General features: G+C 39.5%; 1 protein-coding gene across 4 annotated transcripts in view; it reads left to right on the forward strand.

Annotated features, from left to right (window-relative positions):
• Positions 1 to 21,112, forward strand: part of adamtsl3 (ADAMTS-like 3) — a 301,025-nt gene that overhangs the window by 207,200 nt on the left and 72,713 nt on the right. For 2 of the 4 annotated variants that reach the window (XM_067597526.1, XM_067597534.1), the window contains 4 exons: positions 2,024 to 2,074; positions 6,871 to 7,081; positions 7,250 to 7,397; positions 13,338 to 13,422. In XM_067597526.1, the coding sequence (XP_067453627.1) occupies positions 2,024 to 2,074; positions 6,871 to 7,081; positions 7,250 to 7,397; positions 13,338 to 13,422 (495 nt within the window). Of the gene's footprint in view, positions 1 to 2,023; positions 2,075 to 6,870; positions 7,082 to 7,249; positions 7,398 to 13,337; positions 13,427 to 19,064; positions 19,850 to 21,112 lie in introns of those variants that run through there. The other 2 variants (XM_067597542.1, XM_067597552.1) reach the window with 2 other exon arrangements.

Genomic DNA, 21,112 nt, shown 5'->3' on the forward strand with positions numbered 1-21,112 from the left:
ATGTCACATCCATCCACTCTCTAATCCAGCTCAAGCTACTTTATATATACAAGTTAGATTAGTTTCTAGGTGTTGACATGAGGACATTTAAGCAGTTTTTACATTGAAAGGTTCACGGTTTTCAAGTCTGTCTTAAACCAACAGTCAGGTGCCTATATGTACACTGAAAGAGGTTTTCCTTGCTGTAATCATTCCTCCTGTTCATACTGGCTATTAAAAGATCCCCTTTAAATGTGCTTTCAATGTAAGTGATTGAGGCCAAAATCCATAGTGTGTCCACACAGTCATTTAAAAGTTGATGTGAAGCTTATATGAGGCTTTAGCAGTCTGAGTTAGTCATATCAAGTGGATATTTGACACATTTACAGTCTTTTTAACATCAAATTCCCTCTTTGTGTTTCTTCGGACAGTGTTTCCCTGTTGAGCTGCAGTGGAAGTATAGTACCAAAAAGAGGGACTTTGGCACTAAAAAGACTGTTATGTTGAAAGATATCTACTTGATTTGACTCATTTGGACACTGAAGCTTCATATTAGCTTCAGATAAACTTTTAAATACATTTTTGCACAGAAGGAGGACTGTGGATTTTTTCCTCCATCGCTTCCATTGTAAGTGCATTATGAAGGAATTTTCTAATGGTCAGTATGAACAGGAGGGATCATTACAGCAAGAAAAACATGTTTCAGTGTTTATTTGGGCTCCTAACTGTTGTTTTAAGACTTGAAAAATTGTGAACCCGTCCTTTAAGCAATCACAGCTTTCTTGAGTGAGCAGCAACAACAAACATGCACATAAGAACTGCAGCAAAAGATTATAGTCAAATAAACAATTAGTTGAAAACCATGAAGTACTACTGCATGCTGAAGTGGCGATTAATAGATTAATAATATTGCACAAACATGGAGGTATTTACTATAATATCTGAACTGTTGCTGACTGCAGCTTTGAAGAGGACAGTAAGAGACTATGGGCCTCGTTGCAAGTACCACTTATAAACAGATTTGGTCTTCAGTGGCACATATTTCAGGGTGATCATCCTCCATTACAACATTAGACAGTATAACATCAGCTATAATAAAATGTATTTTGACATCATCTTACTTTTAATAAAGCTTTGTTATGTTCTCAAAATACAGAAATGGCAGCTTAATGGGGCCTGATTGGTTCCAATCAGGCTCAAAACAGGCTTCAGGCTTTGTTTGGCATTGCTGGAGGGACTTTCCTCAGGATCTGTCTGGGTAATGCTCAGATTTCCAAGCCAAGTCAATGCATTGAAATGTTCACATCTGCCAGAAAAAAAAACTAGGGTGAAATGGCTGATTATCATCATAGCACGTCTCAGTGCTTCTTTTATGAAAGGCTGGATCAATGGAGGATTTAATCAATAGGTTAAGAGCAGAAATGTGAAGCTGGAAGCACAAAGCATTTCCTTTTAACTCTCTTATTTTTATGACCTTGAAGGCCAAAGTGGTATTAATAAGCACACTGAGTGGTCTTGTGCTTATATATATGCTTTACTGAGAATCTTATGATCTCTATAGTAGGGGTGTGCCTGAATACAAATACATTATTCGGCAAAGCACAAATAGTGTTTTTTTTTTTTTTACAAATATTTGTTTCATACAAATATTCAAAAAAATATTTGTTAGTTAGAGGTCTGTCTGCAATGAGGCAATGAGTAAAGTTTTAGCTCAGTAGTCAGCGCAGTCGTCTATGATCTGGAAGACTCCAGTTCAAGACCTGATGTGGGGACCTCCTTCATAAGGTAGTTTATTTATGAACACTTATTGTAACATTTTAATTTTCTAAAATTAAAAGCGTAATAAAAACAAAAACAGGATTTTTAAGCCTCTTTCCATTTTTATTCGAATACAAATACTAATACAAATAATTTTGCTGCCTCAACAAATACAGATACAAATACAAATACTGGGCTTTCTGCACATCCCTACTCTATAGTATGGGAGCTAACTGGATGTTATAGCCTAAATTTACAGTATTTTGTGATATTGTGTCTCCTCCAGTGATGGATTCAAAGAGGTGATGCCATACGATCACTTTCAACCTCTGCCTCGGTGAGTATCCCTTACAGTCACTCATTTAAAATTTACACAAGTACAGTAATTCACAGCTGTAATTTAACATATTTTCAGTTTGGATGCAGTGGTGGGTGAAATGTAACACAGGAAGGGAGTGGGCAGAAAGTCTTAGAAATTACTGGTTGAAAAACACCTATTAGTGTACCGTGAGGAAATCAGAAGTAGAAAAAGTAACAGTAAAAAGAATGTTAATAAGAGTTATGGAGGGTCCTTTGAACACATGAAATTTCCCGTGTGGGGAGAAATGCTGTAAATCCTCCACATACGATCCATAGAGGAATTTATAACATCTACATGGAAAAGTGACATGACAGCCTTCCAAAGCTATTAACCATATTCTCAGTAGAAAATACGGGCTGGCTGTTTTAATATTTTTGCACGATTGATTTTCTTTGTAATTTCTCAAAATGTTGCAAGTTTTTCTTAAACTAGACTATTAACATTAACTACTAATAACACATTTAAAAAAAAAACATGTTGACATTATTTCTGATGTATAAAAGAGATGACTAACTGTAATTTCAATTGGATTTTAAAACTCAGTATCTTAATTGGTCTGTTTCCTCCAGACAGATGAGCCAAAGATGCAACTGCAAATACCAACACAGTGAATTACTGTCAGGAAAATGCTTGTTGGCAATGTGTAATGTTGAACATGCGTTATATTACAGACTAAATTTATATGAAACATTACAGCCGCTGTAATAGATATTTTTATATTAACAATGATTCACATGACTACTTTTATGTGAAAGATGAACCCACAGACTCAGCTTTGATAATATATAGCCATATAAACCCTGGTTAAGGTGGTGGTAACTGTTGTGAAAATTTTACATTGGCTCTTTCTATTAAACTTTTAGTTTATTGTTATGAAAAAACAATTCTTATACAGACAGGACTGTGGTCCTCTACATTACGACTGTTGAGCCGATAATTAATATGATATGACGACTGATGGGAGCGAGTTGGATCAGGTCTGTTCTGTCTGGGTCAGTCAGTGTTGACAGTCAGCAGAAAAAAATGTGTGTGATATGTAAAGAAGATTTTTAATTACATGTTTGATATTTGGACTGGCATCGGAGACCAGTGACATGCTTTGTGTTTCACTGGAGGGACAAAAGAACAAAAGAAAGAGAGCAGAAAGGTTTGTGGTGTGAGAGAGCACTGGACAACTGAACTGCTGAGTAAGCTGTATAGAAAATGACTCTCTACAACATCAGAGAGCTACAGCTGACCAAAACCTGTTTCATTTAAAGGTCACTCACCTCCGGTTCCTTCTGTTGGCTCTACAGTCCATGTGACCCAGGACCTCTAACATTCAGGATCTCACCTAAACTCTGCACCTTTTTCTTCCTTTCTTTGCCTTTTCAGCACAAACTGCACTGCATATAAACAGTGCAAAGGGCCAGTTGGCATCCATCTTTGTTTTAGCACAAGAACACGCAGCAATTTGCATTCTTGAGGGATTTGCGGTGTCGTCAACCGCCAGAGCTCCAGTCGTTATTGCACTGTCTTTCAGTGTGTTGTCTATGTGATGGCTCATTTATAAGGTCTTCATGTGTAGTAGGTTTCAGCTTGTCTTTAGGTTTGTCTAAGCTTTAATGAACACCTATTTTCTTTTTATTATGATTTATTATTCAATGACTCAATAAAAAATAAAACTACTCTCCCTTCAACCAAAGGAAAAATTAAAATTCCTACCCCCAGCCCACCACCATTTTACAAGGAGAGAAGCAAATAGTTGAGTTTTATTGTGTCTTAAATACAGTTACTGAGTGTTGTTCCACAGCAGCTGTCTCCCAAAGTGTAGCACTATCCATCAGTCAACACAGGCCCGTCTCTAACAGCCTGACTTCATCTATCCATCGGGGAGAGAGAACACTCCAGTTTTGCTGATGAACATTCTCTTTTTTTAATTCCTTCCAAAAGTTGTCTGTGTGTACTTCATAGATGTGGACATTTTCAGCTCTGAGCTCAGCTGCTGGCACATCAGGTGTGATCGGTAGTGACTGCCTCACACTCTAATAGGCCATCGTTTCCTTTAGACATGCTTGGCTGTGTAGCGCCATAGCACGCTGCCTCACAACAGGACCTGCATGTGTGTGGAATCAATGCTGAAAGAGTTTATTGATGTGTGTGAATCAGTAGATGCAAGGCTTTTTTTTCCAGAAGGCTGGCTTGACTTTAATCTCTACTGACATGTCAAATAACTAAATGTTACAGTGCATGTATGTGTGCTTATGTTGCTGCTTGTTTGTTTTTTTGTGGGAATTGCCACATGACATTCATATAATATAATATAGTTTTTAACCCATAATTATGTGTTCACAGTGGAAATAATCCCCTGGCCCTTAGTTTGTGCTTTAGCAATTTGACAAATTTTAAGAGTCATTTTAAAAAATCATCAGTATGGCTGCACTCTTTAATAATTTGTTGTTTTGACTGATTTACTGATTTGCCAGTTTATATGCTGAGGAAGGGCTGCCTGTCTGAAAGCTCTATGCCTTTTAAAACAATTTAATTGGAGCGATGTGCTGGTATATATAAAGCACCTGTTTATGAGGAATCAGCACCCAGACAATCATATTGGATTATATCAATCAAAGATGCAACATGAACATGGCTGCTGGAAACCTATTTACAAACATCTGTAATTAGAATGCTAATGAAACTGAAACTGTACAACTTATAAAGCAAGCTAAACAAAAGAGTTAAAATGTCAGTGAAGATCCTCAGTCATCCATGTTTCAGGATATCTACAAGTGTCAACTGGCCTTTTTGGTCTTGAAGCAACCATGTCTCTGAACAGTTATCTTCATATATAACAAATTAGCAAATACTTTTTATAGGAAACATACCTTGAATCATAACCAGGGAATGTTTAAACTGAACAGATCTGTAAACAGTCAACTGCCAACATAAAATGTTCATACTGAAAGGATCTTCCAAATGTTCGCCATCAATGTATTTCTTTTTTTTTCTCCTTCAATATCTGCTCTTGTTAACTAACAGCTCACAGTATTTGATTATGGTTGTAAGACAGATTGTGGTCCTGGTTAAATATAAATGTTTATTGTGTGTAAATAGGCTGTTGTACTTTAAGTAGGTGTTGATGACTTGTTTGCTTTATATGTTTAGTTAGATGCATCAGTTCTCTCATACTATACAACGCCAACAGGGAACAGACAGATTATGTCTGGCGAGGTCGATGTTTCACTGGCAGTGGAATAGCTGTTGCTCACCGCTATTATCTGATTGCATCATAATATGAGACAGTCCAACTGTGAGGAACAACCTTAATTGTTATAATACTGCCTCTGTAATTGTCCTCACCTTCATTTATGTGTGGGGGAGTGTGTAACATGGGAATGTGCATGCCATTATAGACAGTTGACCCGTAAGTAACAGACTGAAGTTGACAAGGCATTAGCTTTGGATCATCAAATCAAATCAATATTCAGAGGAGCTCATCATTATATTCAAGGTAATATAATGCAGATCTTCATTAAAGTGGTCCTGATCAACATTTTCCAGAATCTGTGTAAAAGCACAAATACGAGCATGACCTCAGGGTACAAGTGCACATGAAGAGTGGTCAAAGTGCTGCGCCAATCCTGGACATCAGTAGTCACAGTAATCACTCCAAAGACCAATCACAGTCTAGTCCAGGAGGAAATTCCTTCATAATTCGCTTTCAATATAATTGATGTTGAACCAAATCCACAGTCCTCTTTCTCTGTAATGATGTATTCAAATGTTTATGTGATGCTATTTTGAGTGCCTCTGGTTACAGAATTGATTTTTTGCTTAGACATTGTCACTTAACTCACAGCTGAAAAACTTCCACAGCTTGGATGGACATGGAACTCCTCCTGGTTGAATCATCAGTTGAAAAGATTGACAACTGTGTTAGAAAGAGTTTGATAAAAAGCATGCCAAACTTTTGGCAGAAGAATAAGAATAAAAGAAAAAATGATAGTAATAATAATAAACATGCAGGATTACAACAGTTGTGCTTTGCACTTTGGTGCCAGCACATCTAATAATTATTATTATATTCATAAAGCACTTTTCGTTCATAAGCACAGTACAAGTGTTTTCCAGATTAAAATAATTTACAGAATAAAAATAAAAATAAAAAATCAGAAACCCATGTAAGCCACCCCCTGTATCACTTACAAGAATTAGGAACATTAGAGCACATATATTAAGAAGCACTGAGCCTATATATAAAACAGATGAAAGTGCAAGTGCAAATTAAAAGAAATAAATTCATATATAAACAAATAAAATGCAAATAACAGAAAGCTCATATAAATTAGGAAAAACTTCAGTAAAATAAATAACCACATATATGAACAAATACGATGCAAATAAAAGGAATATGCTCATATAAAGCAGATAGGATGCCAGTAAAAGAAGAACCCTTGTATATAAAACAGTTAAAAGTGTATTGTAGCATTTAGAGCCAAACTGTCAGACCAAACATATCGCTAAGCTTGAAATTATAAAACTCTTTCTTATATACTAGAAAAAGACTAGATGATGCCATCCATAACTATAATACACTGTGAACAACAATACAATTTAGAGCTAGCAGAATGACTTCACTGTCTTCAGTCAGTTACTGCTCCAGTTTGTTTACAGAACATTAGTCTGTATGGTGATTTTGGTGGCAAATGTTGTTACCTGCATCATTAAATGACATGAGCCAGCATGTAGTGACCTTGGCCCTTGTCCTGTGTGTGTGTGTGTGTGTGTGTGTGCAGCTGGGAGCAGGGCCCCTGGACCCAGTGCTCGGTGTCTTGCGGTGAAGGTGGTGGCTGGCAAGATCGCAGTGTGGTGTGTGTGGAGGAGGACACCCACGGACAGTTCTCCCAGGTAGATGAGTGGAAGTGCACCCATTCCCCTCGACCTGTCACTCGACAGATTTGCAACACTTTCGCCTGCCCCCAGTGGGTGGCCATGGAGTGGTCTCAGGTCAGTCAATAACAAGGGGAAACCCATCTGTACTTCATCCAAGCTTTTGTTCCAGGGTTGAATTTCATCCATTTTTTTATCAGATATTTCACCCAGATTGATCATGATGGGTCCAGATATCACTTGTAAGGTGTATATTGTGACGTGTGTGTTGCCCTCTCATTGCAGTGCACGGTGACATGTGGCCGTGGCCTGCGTTACCGAGTGGTTCTGTGCATTGACCATCGTGGGCAGCACATTGGAGGCTGTGACACAGCACTCAAACCTCATGTTAAAGAAGACTGTCTGGTCCCTATCGCCTGCCACAAGCCCAGAGGTGAGACACTATAGTGACGGTCTGAGAGCTGTGTGTGTGTTAAACCATTCCTTTAAATCCGATACCTTCCACCACACGGCTGTGTATATATCCTCCTGTTGAATACAAGAAGGAAAGATATTCCCTCATCTGGTGTAATGATGACGGTGTCTCTCCAAAATCTCACACAGGTGTTCAGCTGGGTTAATATCTGGTGACTTTGAAGGCCATAGCATATTATTCACATGATTTTCATACCATCAGGCCTTGGTTCAAAACTAGTGACTGGAACAGGACACCTCATTTCCTTTAAGATATCCTCTAGTCAAGTTTTAAAACATATATAGATACTCTGCTCTCCTTCACTGACTGAAAAGTCCATTCTCAATATGTGTGCACTGGAGACTTCTGTAAGTTACATACTGACTCTGAAAACTAGTTGTGATGTCCCAAAACCATGCAACTTTCCACCTACATCAGATGAATGTGAAAACAAACTCTGCTCATACATCATTCCGTGAAGTTCAAACATCACAGGGAAGTAACAATAGGCAAAACACAAACTGTGCTGCCAAGCAGATAGCGTCATGGTGTGCCTGTGCCGTTTGCATGTATGTAAATGAGGTAATATTCATACAGTCTGTACAAAATTGACCCCTTTCTATGCAAATTAGCCTTGTTGCAAAAACAGTCAAATTCCAAAAGTCCAGTACTAATTGCCACACGCAGTTAGGGTGGAGTTATTAGCGTCGTAATTGGTTTTACTGTGCGCACATTCACTCTCTCTCTGTCTCTCTCTCTCTTCAAATCTTCAAGTTTGTGAGACTTGAATGATACTGAATTGATATTGAATGATATTAAGGCCAAAATCTACAGTCAGACATTGGGCAGAGGGGCTCAAGTGGGGTTGTGGGCTTATCTTGGATTTAAAAATAAAAATAACAGCGCTGCTGTAGCTCAGGATTCATCCATACAGTAAGAGGCTGCTTTATAACAATGAATGTATACAATAATATAACAATTCCACCATATAAACTTGGAATCTGTGTGTAACTGCTGAATTTTGACATTTCAGTAGATTATGTTATAGATGCGAAATACTAGAGAAGTGAAAGAAGCAAAATACATGAAAGTTGGTTTGTGATTGTGGAGAGCTCTATGTGTGTGCATCTCTGTTAATTAAAGACACACAATTTGAGGCTTTTGTGCTCTCTGCACTTTTCATTATGGACCAATCTGTGTGCTGAAATGTGGAGAAAAGCCTGAAATATTGGACACGCTTTCCATTTCTGTGCAGTTTTGTGGCTATGTGAAAATTATTGTTTCAATAAAATATATTAGGCAGACACCATCATACATGCTTTATGCACATTTATTTGTTAATAGTGAAATGAGTATATTAGAGGGATGATGCATTGTTTTTCTGAGTGGAAGGTCAATAGAAACTATTAATAACACTGGAGATGTCCTCCAGTGTTATTAATACATAGCTGGTGATTCCTTGGTTATGGTGTGGTGGGTATTAGATTTTAAGGGTATTAGATATTAAGGCATGTTTGAAATTCTACACAAAGTGTTTGGCCAACCCATTGGTAGCAGTGTGGTACGTTGCCAAGCAGATGTGCTCAACACCATTGGACTTCAGGAATGCAGCAAATTCTTCAGAACAGAACTAAAGGCCATTGTCGCTCACAAGAACGTGAGGGATGCCATGATGACTGAAGAGGCCCCTCAGTACTTGGATGGTCTTGCTAGCTGTTGTGTTGTCCATGATATGCTCCTCGGGCCACTTGGAATGTGCATCCACAGCCTCCAGGTACATGTGTCCCTCAAATGGGCCTGCAAAGTCCACATAAATCCTTTCCCACCATCGCCCACTGACAAGAGTGACTGTTCTGCCATGCTGAGAATTCTCAAAGCATAGGCAATGGGTTTTTCCTCGCCATCAGGCATAACGTGCAAGAGTACAGCACCTACCCCGTAGGGTGAGGTGTCACACGCGAGGCAGAGTTGTCCTTATAGCATATCTTAAGTCTGCAACTTCATAAAGGACTCTAAATTTGCCAAAATTGTGTCTTGACAAACTGCTCAAGAGACTAGGGATCTTCATTTTTATCAAGACCCAGGCAGAAATCCAGGCAATCTAAGTGGTGCTGGCACGATTATTTGCCACATTTGTCACTGCTGTCTTGTTTCTGGCATGATCCTTCTCTTTGGTGGAGTAGATGATATCCCCTGGTTCTTTTTCTTACATAAATTGTAGTCAGCACCTTCTGGGATACCAGGAGCTCCTTTGCTTTTCAGAAAGCTGACTCACAGGCTGTAGTCCACTGCTATTTCTTTCTCTTATGCAGCAGTGCATTCAGTGGATTCAGGATGGTGGCTAGGTTGGGAATGAACCGTCCATAATAATTGATCATTCCGAGGGAAGAACATGGTTGGCTGACATTAGTGGGTGCAGGAACACCCACGATAGTGATTTGTGGAGCCCCACAGCATCTATGATACGACCCAGGTACTCCACTGACTCATGGAAAAAGAGGCACTTCTCCTGTTTGAGGATATCTTCCAAGTAACAGTGAGTGAAGAGAAGCCCAAGGAGAACTTGGTCCATAGCCTTATGGAACAACACAAATGCAGGCACTATTCCAAAAAGGTAAGTGGTTGTAGCAGAAAAGTCCTTTCTGTGTAGAGATCAGTAGCTTCCTTGACTCCTCTTCAACTTACATCTGTGGGTAAGCATTTAACAAGTCTAGCTTACTGAAGCATTGAACTAGAGAAGCAAAAAGGTCTTCAATTCATGGAATAGGGCATCTGTCCACACAGAGAGCTCAGGTGATTGTGACCTTGAAATCACCACAGAGTCTCACTGTGGCATCTTTCTTGCTGACTGGAACCACGGGTGTTGCCCAGGCACTGTGCTGCACTGGTGAGATCACTCCGAGCTTAGTAAGGCATGTCAGTTCAGCCTCCACTTCAGGTCGAAGGGCATAGGGCACCTTACTCAGTTGGCAGAACTTGGACATGCAGTCAGGTTTAAGAGTTACTCTGGCTTTAATTCCTTTCAGTCTGCCAAGCTCATTAGAGAAAACAGTGGAATGCCTCTTTAACACACTCCCTAGGCTGTCTTTCTCTCCCAGCTTTACTGCATACACAGTCTTTAAATTCTTCCAGTTCAGTCTAATAGCTCTCAGCCATTCTCGTCCAAACAGTGCTGGTGCATCCACTTTTACTACATACTAGGGGTGGAGCTGAATCCAAATATGGTATTTGGAAAAGCACAAATAGTGGGTTTTTACAAATATTTATTTATTACAAATATTTTTAAAACTATTTGTTTTTGGGAAGAAAAAAAAACACAGCAAATAACAAGACACAGGTCAGTTACATCACTATCTCAGTCTCTCTCCTCTGCTCTGCTGTGTTACATCTATTAGCAGCTCTCAATGAGGGGAATCACATCCACCTGCTACATGACGCACATTTCCTTATTTGGACATCACTCTCGGGGTTGGGGGTGTTCTCCAGAGATAAAGCTGAGCTATTGACACTCGTTAAGTGCTCCCAAGGGACTCTCCATAACCTGTTGTTCCCCTTCGCCTTTCCACAAAGTTAGATTGTAAAAAATAGGCAATAAATGAAAAGTTCTAAGCAAGAATCGCCTTTGAAGTTCTTCCCTACACATTACACACTGTGCTGCCTCTGTGTTATGTGTGTATAAATAGCCAAATGTCTGTCGATGCCACAGTGCAGAGCTGAGCTTTAGCTCAGTAGTCAGTGCAGTCGTCTATGATTTGGGAGACTTGAATTTGACCTCCTTCATAAGATAGTTTATCGATGAACACTTATTTTAACACTTTAATGACCTAAAATTAATAAGTGTAATAAAAACCAAAACAGGATTTTTACTCTCTGCATCTTTGCTCTCTGCACATCCCTACTACATACAAGGGTAACTCAGTGGTTTGTCTAGACTTACTTGCACTTTAGTAACCCTTCTGGTGCAAGAGGCTCTCCCGTGTATGTTTTCAGCACAATATCAATAGGCGTAAAGGGCACATGTCTCGAAAACTTTCGTACTGTCCCCATGAAATCAAAGAAACAACAGCCCCAGTATCCAGTTCCATCTCCGTTTATTTTCCATCTACCATTGGCGACACAGAGATGCGTGCAAATTTCCCTTTTTGGAGAGTTCAGTCCTAGTTCATTATCTGTGTCAGATTTTGTTTCATCACTTTGATTAACACTTGTTTCAACACGATGCACTCTCCTCTTTTTCTCTCTCCCACTGCACTTGGTTAAGTTACCTTTATATTCCGGTCTTCTCTCTCTCTGTTTTCTCTCTCTCTCTGGATTGCTCTTAGTCTTATTCTTACAAATGTGGCCTTTCCTCCCACAATTATGGCAGTCTTGATCTTTGTACCAGCAGTCATCATCAGTATGATTTATTTTCCCACATCGCTGGCACTTGTCACAGAGTTTTGGAGAGAGAGCAGCGTTCACCTTGAGCGAACCAGTCAGCAGCTGTGCGTCACGCACCACTGTCTTCGCCGACACAGCATAATTGACTTTTTTCTGAAAGGTAATATTTTCCTCTGTCAAAAGGCGCTTCTCTACTGCTTCACTCTTTAGTCCACAAATGAATCTGTCCCCTAGTGTGTCCTCCAAATGTGCACCAACTTCACCGTATTCAGGAAGTCTCTCCCTGTCCTTTTGGTTCCTTTTGTGGAAGCGAAACCTCTCCGCTATCACGAGGGGTTTCGGAGTGAAATGGGCCTGCAGTTCATCCACAATACGTTTATAGTCCATATCCCCAGGCTTCACAGGGGTGAGCAGACTGCACATATGTTTTTGGGCCCATCACACTAAGCAGCCAGGACATAATGCTCAAAACATTTAATATACATTGCCCATTGCTCCCCGGTGTCATCAAATTGATCCATATGTCCATTGATTCCAGCCATAATGCGTCTGTCTTGGTCCGCTTGCAAACCCAAGTCTTCAGTGGGTGACTGGCTAATTACTGGCTGTACCTGCACTTAAAGTAGCTAACGCAGAGGCTAGCTTGTTAACTTCTTCTTAGCATGGATGTTCTTTCTCGCCTAGACTTCACTCACAATGCAACATTCAACGCTCAAAAGTGAGGAAAAGTTTCCCGTCTTCACCTCGTCGCCAGTTTATCTTATGTTGCTCCCTTTTATATCTATGTGCAAACAATTTTGACACACACATGCCAAGGCACACGGACATGATGGCTTCACTTCAACTCAGATTTTAGTGTGGGGAGAAGCAGTTCATTGGTACAGACCATAGACGCCAAAAGCCAAAATATCTCCTGTCCGGGAGCTGCCATCTTGCTTGTGTGACGTCATTTGGAGCCAGAGTCTGAGCAGTAGAGTTGGGCGGCGGCATGACGGCCCACGGAACACGGCCTGACGTAGGTTTAAGAGCTGTTGTCACAGCTGTCAATCATGACGTCAGACCCCCTTTCTAATCGTCAAATAACTAATTAAAAACAAACCTACAAGAAAAATGAGTGCTTGGACAAACTTCAGCATGATAAGAACTACCTGAAATGACAGAAACCATCTTTGGGAAAAAATTTATTTGACGTGTACTTTGATTCTTTAGTTTGGCTCATGTCCCATTCACTAACATGGAGGGGGCGGGACTTATGACCTATACTGCAGCCAGCCACCAGGGGGCAATCGAGATGTTTTGGCTCCACTTCTAGGGAGCTGTCATCACGTCCATCTTTATATACAGTCTATGGTACAGACCGTCATACCAAGGCTTAGAGCGCCCACTAGTGTTCACTGTCATTACATACATAACAGTATGCATCACTTTTGGCCAATTAGGGCTAATTGTCTAATTGTGAGATTTGATGAATTTGGGCTGTTGTAACTGGTGTCAGACTGGGAGGAATGGGGTGTAACTCATTTTCTGTCTCTCTGTCAGAATCTGTACCAGTAGAAGCCAAGGTGCCCTGGTTAAAACAAGCCCACGAGCTGGAGGAACACCACACTGCTACAGAGGACCCTACGTGAGTACACACATACACACATTTAAACACACACATATGCAGTGCTCCTTTAAATTGCATGTTTTTTTATGCTACATACAAATCTGCTCTGTAAATCACATGTGCTCTCTCTAGAGAACAAAATCAGTACCCATAAGTGGCATTTTTAAATGTTTATACTTTTTATACTATACCCTCCCCTGACTGTGCATACACCAGTCACAAGGCCACTGTTAATTTGCATAAATATATGAAATAATTGCATTTCAACTTATTTGCATAAAGCAGTAACCATCCCTCTGACAAGGCCCAAATTATACCTTCCACATCTGAACACTCACCAGCTTCTTCATCTGCTCATGTTCACAAGGGTCATGGTCCCTATGCATCTTTAAACAATGCACATAAAAAACACATTCATGTACTGTTGGGTTTGCTGAGTGTACTATGGTGAACAAGTGAGTGAATAAGAATGCAGGAGCAGTGGTAGAGAGAACTAATTGAGTAAATAAAATAAACAAAACTTTATCTTCTGATAGTTTCATGGTGGTTATGTTCTAAAGCAGAAATAAATAACCATCACATCAGCAGATTGAGTTTTCCATCTCTTTATCCTCCTCTGCATTTCTGCTTTTCATTCATTCATTACATCCAACTCAAACAACAGTAAATACAATAGAATGACTCTGTATTGTTGTTTGCTTAAGTAGTAATATTGCATTTCAAACTGGCTTTTGGTTGTAAGTAAACAAGCTGCCATTACTGTGGTGGCATCTTTGTACGGTATATCCACAAAATAACACTGTGACGTACTGTATGTAGGATATGTAGGATTTTACAACAAAACCACACTTCTTGGGCTGTGTTGTTATCAGATGCTGCAACAATACATTTCAACTTAGGAAAAAAAGCTTCAAGTAAAATCTTTTTCCTCCTAGCAGTGAAATCCACTGCTAAAAACTTATGGTGAGCCGTGATGACTGCCTTTATTGTGCTATTTGATGTTTTCTGACCAAAAATGTGCTTTTACAATTTCATGTGTTTCATGTTTTTATTAAATTATGTATTTCATCTGATTACAATTAAATAAATCATGGATTGCAAGTTTGAGAAATTATAATCACAAACTAGGTAACTAACAGGCAGTACTTTCACAACCAGAGGTCAGATAAAAGCTCTCTTTTTACTACTGAATAACTTCCATATTCACAAGCTACCTTCATCTATTGAAGGGGTTGATTTTCTAACAGAATAACCGAAACAGCTGGAGTACTTCATATACATACAAGCATGGACACATGTGTTGTGTTGCTCTATGGTCAGTGGAATTTGCAGCCAAACAAACTGCACTGCTTGCACGAGTAGATAGCGACTTAGCTTGTCATCTGTAGCACGCTGAACAGCCTAAAAACTGAATCAGCAAACGTCAACATCAGTCAGGTTTAGATGATAAATGGTGTGGTCCTTAAACGCTGTCTGTTTTTGGCTTGTAGGCGACAGTTATCAGCAGACAGTGGTGGAAAAAGTACTGATATATTTTACTCCCCTGTCAAAATACTCTGTTCTCTCTGACAAAAAGTATTGTCAGCAAAATGTATTATTTTATTTATTTATTTATTTATACAAAAGCAAAAATATTTATTGAGCAGAACGGTCCCTTTCAGAGTGTTATATTATTATATTATATATCATATTACTGGAATATTATTACTGATGCTTTAACACATATGCAGCATTATAATGTCGTGGCAAATCAGAGGAGAGCTAATGTGAACTACTTTATATACAGTTGGATAATCATATTTCATAAATTTATTGTATGTTTTGTGTGTAAAATCTGAATCTCTCTCAGTGGCGTGGAAACAAAAAGTGCATTTCTGATTTTCCAAAGACCTTTTTTCAACCTTTCAGTAAAGAAAAATATCCACAATAAATCTGAAGATCACTTTGACATAATTTTTAATAGCAAAAAGGGACAACTTTCAGTTGAACTTTAACATATAATTACTCTTTTAGTCGCCCAGAGGCACAGAGGCAAAATCACTTGAAGCCTCTCAAAAGTAATTACACATTATTTTACCACACACACAGTATAAAGCTCTCTCCTACACACACACACATGCCCAGTGCATTAGAAGGTGTCCAAAACCTCTTATGTGAGTCTCAGCTATAAAAGCAGTCTGCTGTCCTCACTCCTCAATCACTGCCACAGTGTTTGCTATTACAGTGCATTAACAACAGCCAGACAGCTCTAATATAAGAGTTATTAGACTCTGTGTCCACTTCCATCTAAAAACTGCTGTCTAATAACAGCAGTCACGACAGAAAATAGTTCCTCACTTCTTACTCGTGTTGGATGAACATTTTTCAGGCATATAGCCTTACCTACCCTACCACACACACCCTCACAGCCACTTTATCCAGGGCTGTGTGAATCTGTCCGGCTCTGTTTCCTCTCCTTCCGCTGCTGATGATAAGCATGTGATTACTGCCTGCTGCTCTGGGCCTGGTCAGCTCTGATAGGCTCCCTGGGATCCATCAGCTCTCAGAACTCACACACACCTCAAACACTTGGCACACACACATTATGCTCATCCAGCTCTTTGCAAACATGCTCTTCAAACACTCCACAGATTCTTTGCACACACACCTACAGCATGCCCCAACAAATCTTCATTACATGCAGCCAAGCAGACCACGTTTTAGCAGCCTGGGGCTGCTTTTTGTAATTGTTTTCAATGAGAATGAAGCGTTTTGCTCGTTTTTTTTGCCTTGCTGAGCGTCTCGCGTTTTTCCGCTCTATGCGCCTGACGTTAACTTCAACTCAGTGGAAAAGCGTGCAACATCATTAGTGTTTTTTTCCCATTGTCCAATCAAACAAGTGGAGATAACAGTCATGGAGGACAAACTAGTGGTGGCTGTTGCTGGATACTTGGAGCTGTGTGACTTTACCAATTGTAGTTACTATGATCTGAACAGAAAAGACCTGGAATGAGTTTATTTCACAGCAAAATAACAGTTAGGCTAAGGACAGATGATTCAATGGTTGCCTAGCAACAACAACAAAAAGGAAGACGCAGCAAGCCCATCTTTTTTTAAATTGAAGGCTTCAACAAGAAAGGCAGTGCAGTGCGCCTCAGGTTTTTGCAACCTGCAGTTCCGCGCTCTGTCTGATTGGGGCCTTATGTAAGCCACATTAATTTGACAAGCATGTGAAGCTCTGCTCTGATACTTACACTGTTAGAGGAATACAAACATTAACCTCCTGTAAGCTTGAAAGGGTGGATCTGAAAAGCTTTTGGCTTGGATTTAAGAAAGAATGTCCATACTAGTGAAACAACTGCATCAATCAGTGTGTAACATACACTTAAGTAACCTGGTTACAATCGGCTTCCTCCAGTAAGCTGATTTCTTAACTGTCATGTAAACAAGAAATCTGGTTTCTGTAGTCAGGATTGGGGATTAGAGAAACCTGGTAGGTAGAATTCTCCTGGAGAACACTGATGTCTCTGCCATGTATATGTGTAACCAGGTTTCTAATCAGCTTTTGACAAGTATGCATGTGCATAACTAAAGACTGAATACAGGGAAAGTAACAGCAGAGTGGCTAGATGAAAGGAGAGATCATAACACAGAGAGATGCGTCCTCATATTTAAAATAATTCCATCCAAAGTTCAACTAAAACTAAAAGAAACTAAAACAAAGTAACCTGTAGTCTATATCTAAATAAGTAGGTTTCCACCACCGCACATTTGACTACTGTATTTCCTCAAATTAAAGATGGTAGTCAATTAAAAGCAAGGTCTCTGATAATGGCTGGAGGTGTGGTCGACAAGGCGGGCACCACAAACAGGCCGGGGAAAAAACAAGTTTGGATAAACTCCTGGTGCCTGTTATATAATGTGTGCATGCCCGTTCAGCATAAATAGTATTTACCTGGATATAAGTCCAGTCCTATGAGTACATGTGTAGCCTTCTGGCTGACTGTCAAAGAGAGGGAAGGGGGACTGAGGAGACGCAATATCGTTTAAATACGGGGATAACAGCGCATGTTTTAATAATAGTGATGGCAGCAACACTACATATTGCATTACCAGTAACCTTCGTACTCAAATATATGAGCAAATATACTTATCAAACAGGGAATTAGAAATAAAGGCCTCTCACTAATATAAGACAGCTACCAATAAAGGCCTGCTACCCTCCGCAGCTGAGGTAAATAAAGGCCACTATAAGAGGAAATACAGTAAATGATAAATTTAGACAGTTTTGTGCTGAGAGAAAGCTCCATGCTGTCTGTCTGTTGTCAGTCTAACTCCCTCACAAACACACACCAAAAAAAAAAGAGAGAGAAAGCAGTCAGAAAATCAGAAAGCATCCTCTATTATTAATACACTTCAGTAAGCCACACTTCTACAATAAGGTTTGTGGTAGAGGAGAAATGTGGTTACTGATCTGCTGCATGTATATGTGGATTTACAGTAACCAAGTTACTAAATTGTACATAAACACACTGATTGTGTGGTCAAAAATAACACAAGTTTTCCTGTCAAACTATCTTGTCATTGTCTGTTTGACAAACCTTTAACACTCACATCTGCAGAAACTTCTCAAACCACCTGTGAAGTATAATCCCCACCATTTAACTGTATGTTCAGTAGGGGTGTGCCCGAATACAAATACATTATTCGGCAAAGCACAAATAGTGGGTTTTATACGAATATTTGTTTCATACAAATATTTTAAAAATTATTTGTTGGGGGTGTTCCCCAGAAATAAAGCTGAGCTACTGACACAAGCAAAGTGCTCCCAAGGGACTCTCCATAACCTGTTGTTCCCCTTCTCCTTTCCACAAAGTTAGGTTGTAAAAAATAGGCAATAAATGAAAAGTGCAAAGCAATAATCACCTTTGAAGTTCCTCCCTACATGTTACACAGTGTGCTGTCTCTGTGTTATGGGTGTATAAATAGGTAGAGGTCTGTCTGCAATGAGGTGATGAGTAAAGTTTTAGCTCAGTAATCAGCGCAGTTGTCTATGATCTGGGAGACTCTAGTTCAAGATCTGATGTGGCGACCTCCTTTGTAAGGTAGTGTATTCATGACCACTTATCGTAACACTTTAATTTTCTAAAATTAAAAGTGTCATAAAAACAAAAACAGGATTTTTAAGCCTCTTTCCACTTTTATTCAAATACAAATACAGATACAAATGATTTTGCTGCCTCAACAAATACAAATACAAATATAAATACTGGGATCTCCACACTTCCCTAACGTTCAGTGGTCCTTCCCAGAACTGCAGCTGTGGTCAGGTTGAATTTACCATAGATATGGATTTTAATAATTTTCCACCTGGTGTGAATATGCAATCTGTATCTGGATATCTTATCTGGATTAGGAAAAAAAACGTGCATTGCTTCTCTTCACCTGATTTCCAGCATGGTCTGTATGCCCCGCCCACCTAATTTGCATGTTAAAATCTGATCAGAATCAAGAGAGAAAGAACATTTATTACAGATTACATGTTAAGACTAAGTGGGAATCTATATCTCTCACAGGTATAGTGTTCAGTTGAGAGCTGGTAACTGTGAAGACCATATAGAGCATATGATTCACATCATTTTCATATTTTTCATTTTCATTTTCCCTCTCATTTATTTCAGTTTGTCCTTCATTTTGTCACCTGTCTGCATATCTGTGATAGACCCAACTGGAGCTTTCTGCAGGGACTGAGCTTGAGACCTTCCAGGGACAGGACACTCTGTCTAAATATATGCCACCTCCCCTCAGGAGAGCCCTGCAGAAACTCTGACCTCAAGGGAAACTAGCTCTCCACTCACCTCTCCTCAGCTGCCTTAACAAGCTCACTGTCACACATTACCTCTGGTGCATCTGCCAGCCAGCAGATTCAGGATTTCATTACATAAAGCTTCTGCAGTTATTAATCTCAGTCAAGTCAAGTGTTCCAGCAGTAGTAGAGTAATGTTTTCTCACTAGGACGGTGGGTGCCAATTTAGCTTTTCATTATATTCGTGTTATCTTCTGTATACAGATGCAAATGGAAAGAAGTGAACTGTGAGGTACTAGCATGTAACTTTAGTACTTTAGTCTTTTAATCAGATTTGTTGAAAATCAGAAAAATATAGAAAATCCCCACACTTATCCCTTTTAAGGATTTTTCAAAAATTTCTGCAATTTCAATCAATGTTTTTTAACTTTACAATAAAGCTCAGGCTATTATTAGATGGATGGATTATCTTGAATTGTAATCAGCTTTATACACATCATTGCTGCTTAGATTGAGAAGGAAGCTGCTTTGTTAAAAAACAGCATTGCTTGGTGCATCTAGTGGTCAAGATGCACGGCATGAAATCATAATGTCTTCGCTCCCCCAGTTCCAATCTGGGGCCTTTGTTGCATGTCATTCTCTCTCTCTCTGTGTCTCTTCTGTCTGTATCTCTGCCGTTATTAAAAATGAAAGGAGGGCATCAGTGTGTGAATATCATTCACCTGTTTGAAGGTATTTCTGTGATGTTGTAAACACTGGCCCTTATTGATATGGCTTAAGTAGAGCTGGACTATGGAACAGAGATGCTGCAGTGTATGGAATACAAAAACAGCAAACAGACAGCTCCTCAGCACAAGCAGTAAGAATGATAGATTGACATGTTTACATAAGCCACAGTTACATAGGGTTTTACTATCTGCTATGGTTAAAGCTCCTCAACCAGCTTTCATATGACAGATCAATCAACATAATTATATAACAAGTATAACGTTATATTTTTAATGTTCAGTCACTGTTAGGGAGTAAATGAGTGGCCACTCCTAGAATTGTACAGTCCTACCTTGACCTGAAGTCTGAACAGGATCTGCAGTATTCTACACACTGTTTTGAAGATGGAGAAAACAAAAACAAAAGAAAACAGTAGTGCTAATAAAATACTGATTACACCTTACTGAGCTCCAGCACAATTGTCTGTAACAGATAATCCTGTGCAGGTGATGATGAGTGTATGTTCAAGCTGCAATCTTGCCAAAATGTCAAAATTATCTTAGGCTTCACTTCAAATGAAGGCTTTATCCAATTTTGTTTTCTGGTCAGCCATGGCACTGTATCAAACAAATGAGCAGGCTTTACAGGCATCCCTGGAAGGTGACAGAGAGATACAAGTTGGAGAGATAATGTGAATTCGCACATTATACTATGATTTGACAGCAATGGTTGCCCAGCTGCAGGGTAGTGGAGCCATACAGTATTTAAAAATAAAATCTAAAACAAAAGAAAATGCTTTTAGAAAAGCTTTGTGTATGGGGTAGAATAGGCACTTCCTCTCAATAGCAGCCCACCTACGCCTCCTGGCCACCCCACATCAGAGGCCCACATTGTTCAGCACCAAGGCTGAGTCCCATTCCAGCCTTGAAAACAACACATGTACATTCTGTGCCCACAGAGCACTTTGACTCATGGTGGTACTAAAACAGGGACAAGTTGTTGGAATATCGAGATTTACATCTTTATCTTCTAACTATGTTTTCAGCACAACAGGAAGCAACTATAGGGGCTTAATTCCAAATAAATTGGACAGATTTTTTCCATTTGTGAAAGACCTTAGTAAACATACATCAAACAAACTGCATCAGTAAACACAGTACTGGGCAGTTGCAGCTCACCAAAAGGATACATTTGAAGATAAACACCAGACAATAC

The sequence above is a fragment of the Thunnus thynnus genome, chromosome 1 (genome assembly GCF_963924715.1).
Source record: "Thunnus thynnus chromosome 1, fThuThy2.1, whole genome shotgun sequence".
Classification (NCBI taxonomy): Eukaryota; Metazoa; Chordata; class Actinopteri; order Scombriformes; family Scombridae; genus Thunnus; species Thunnus thynnus.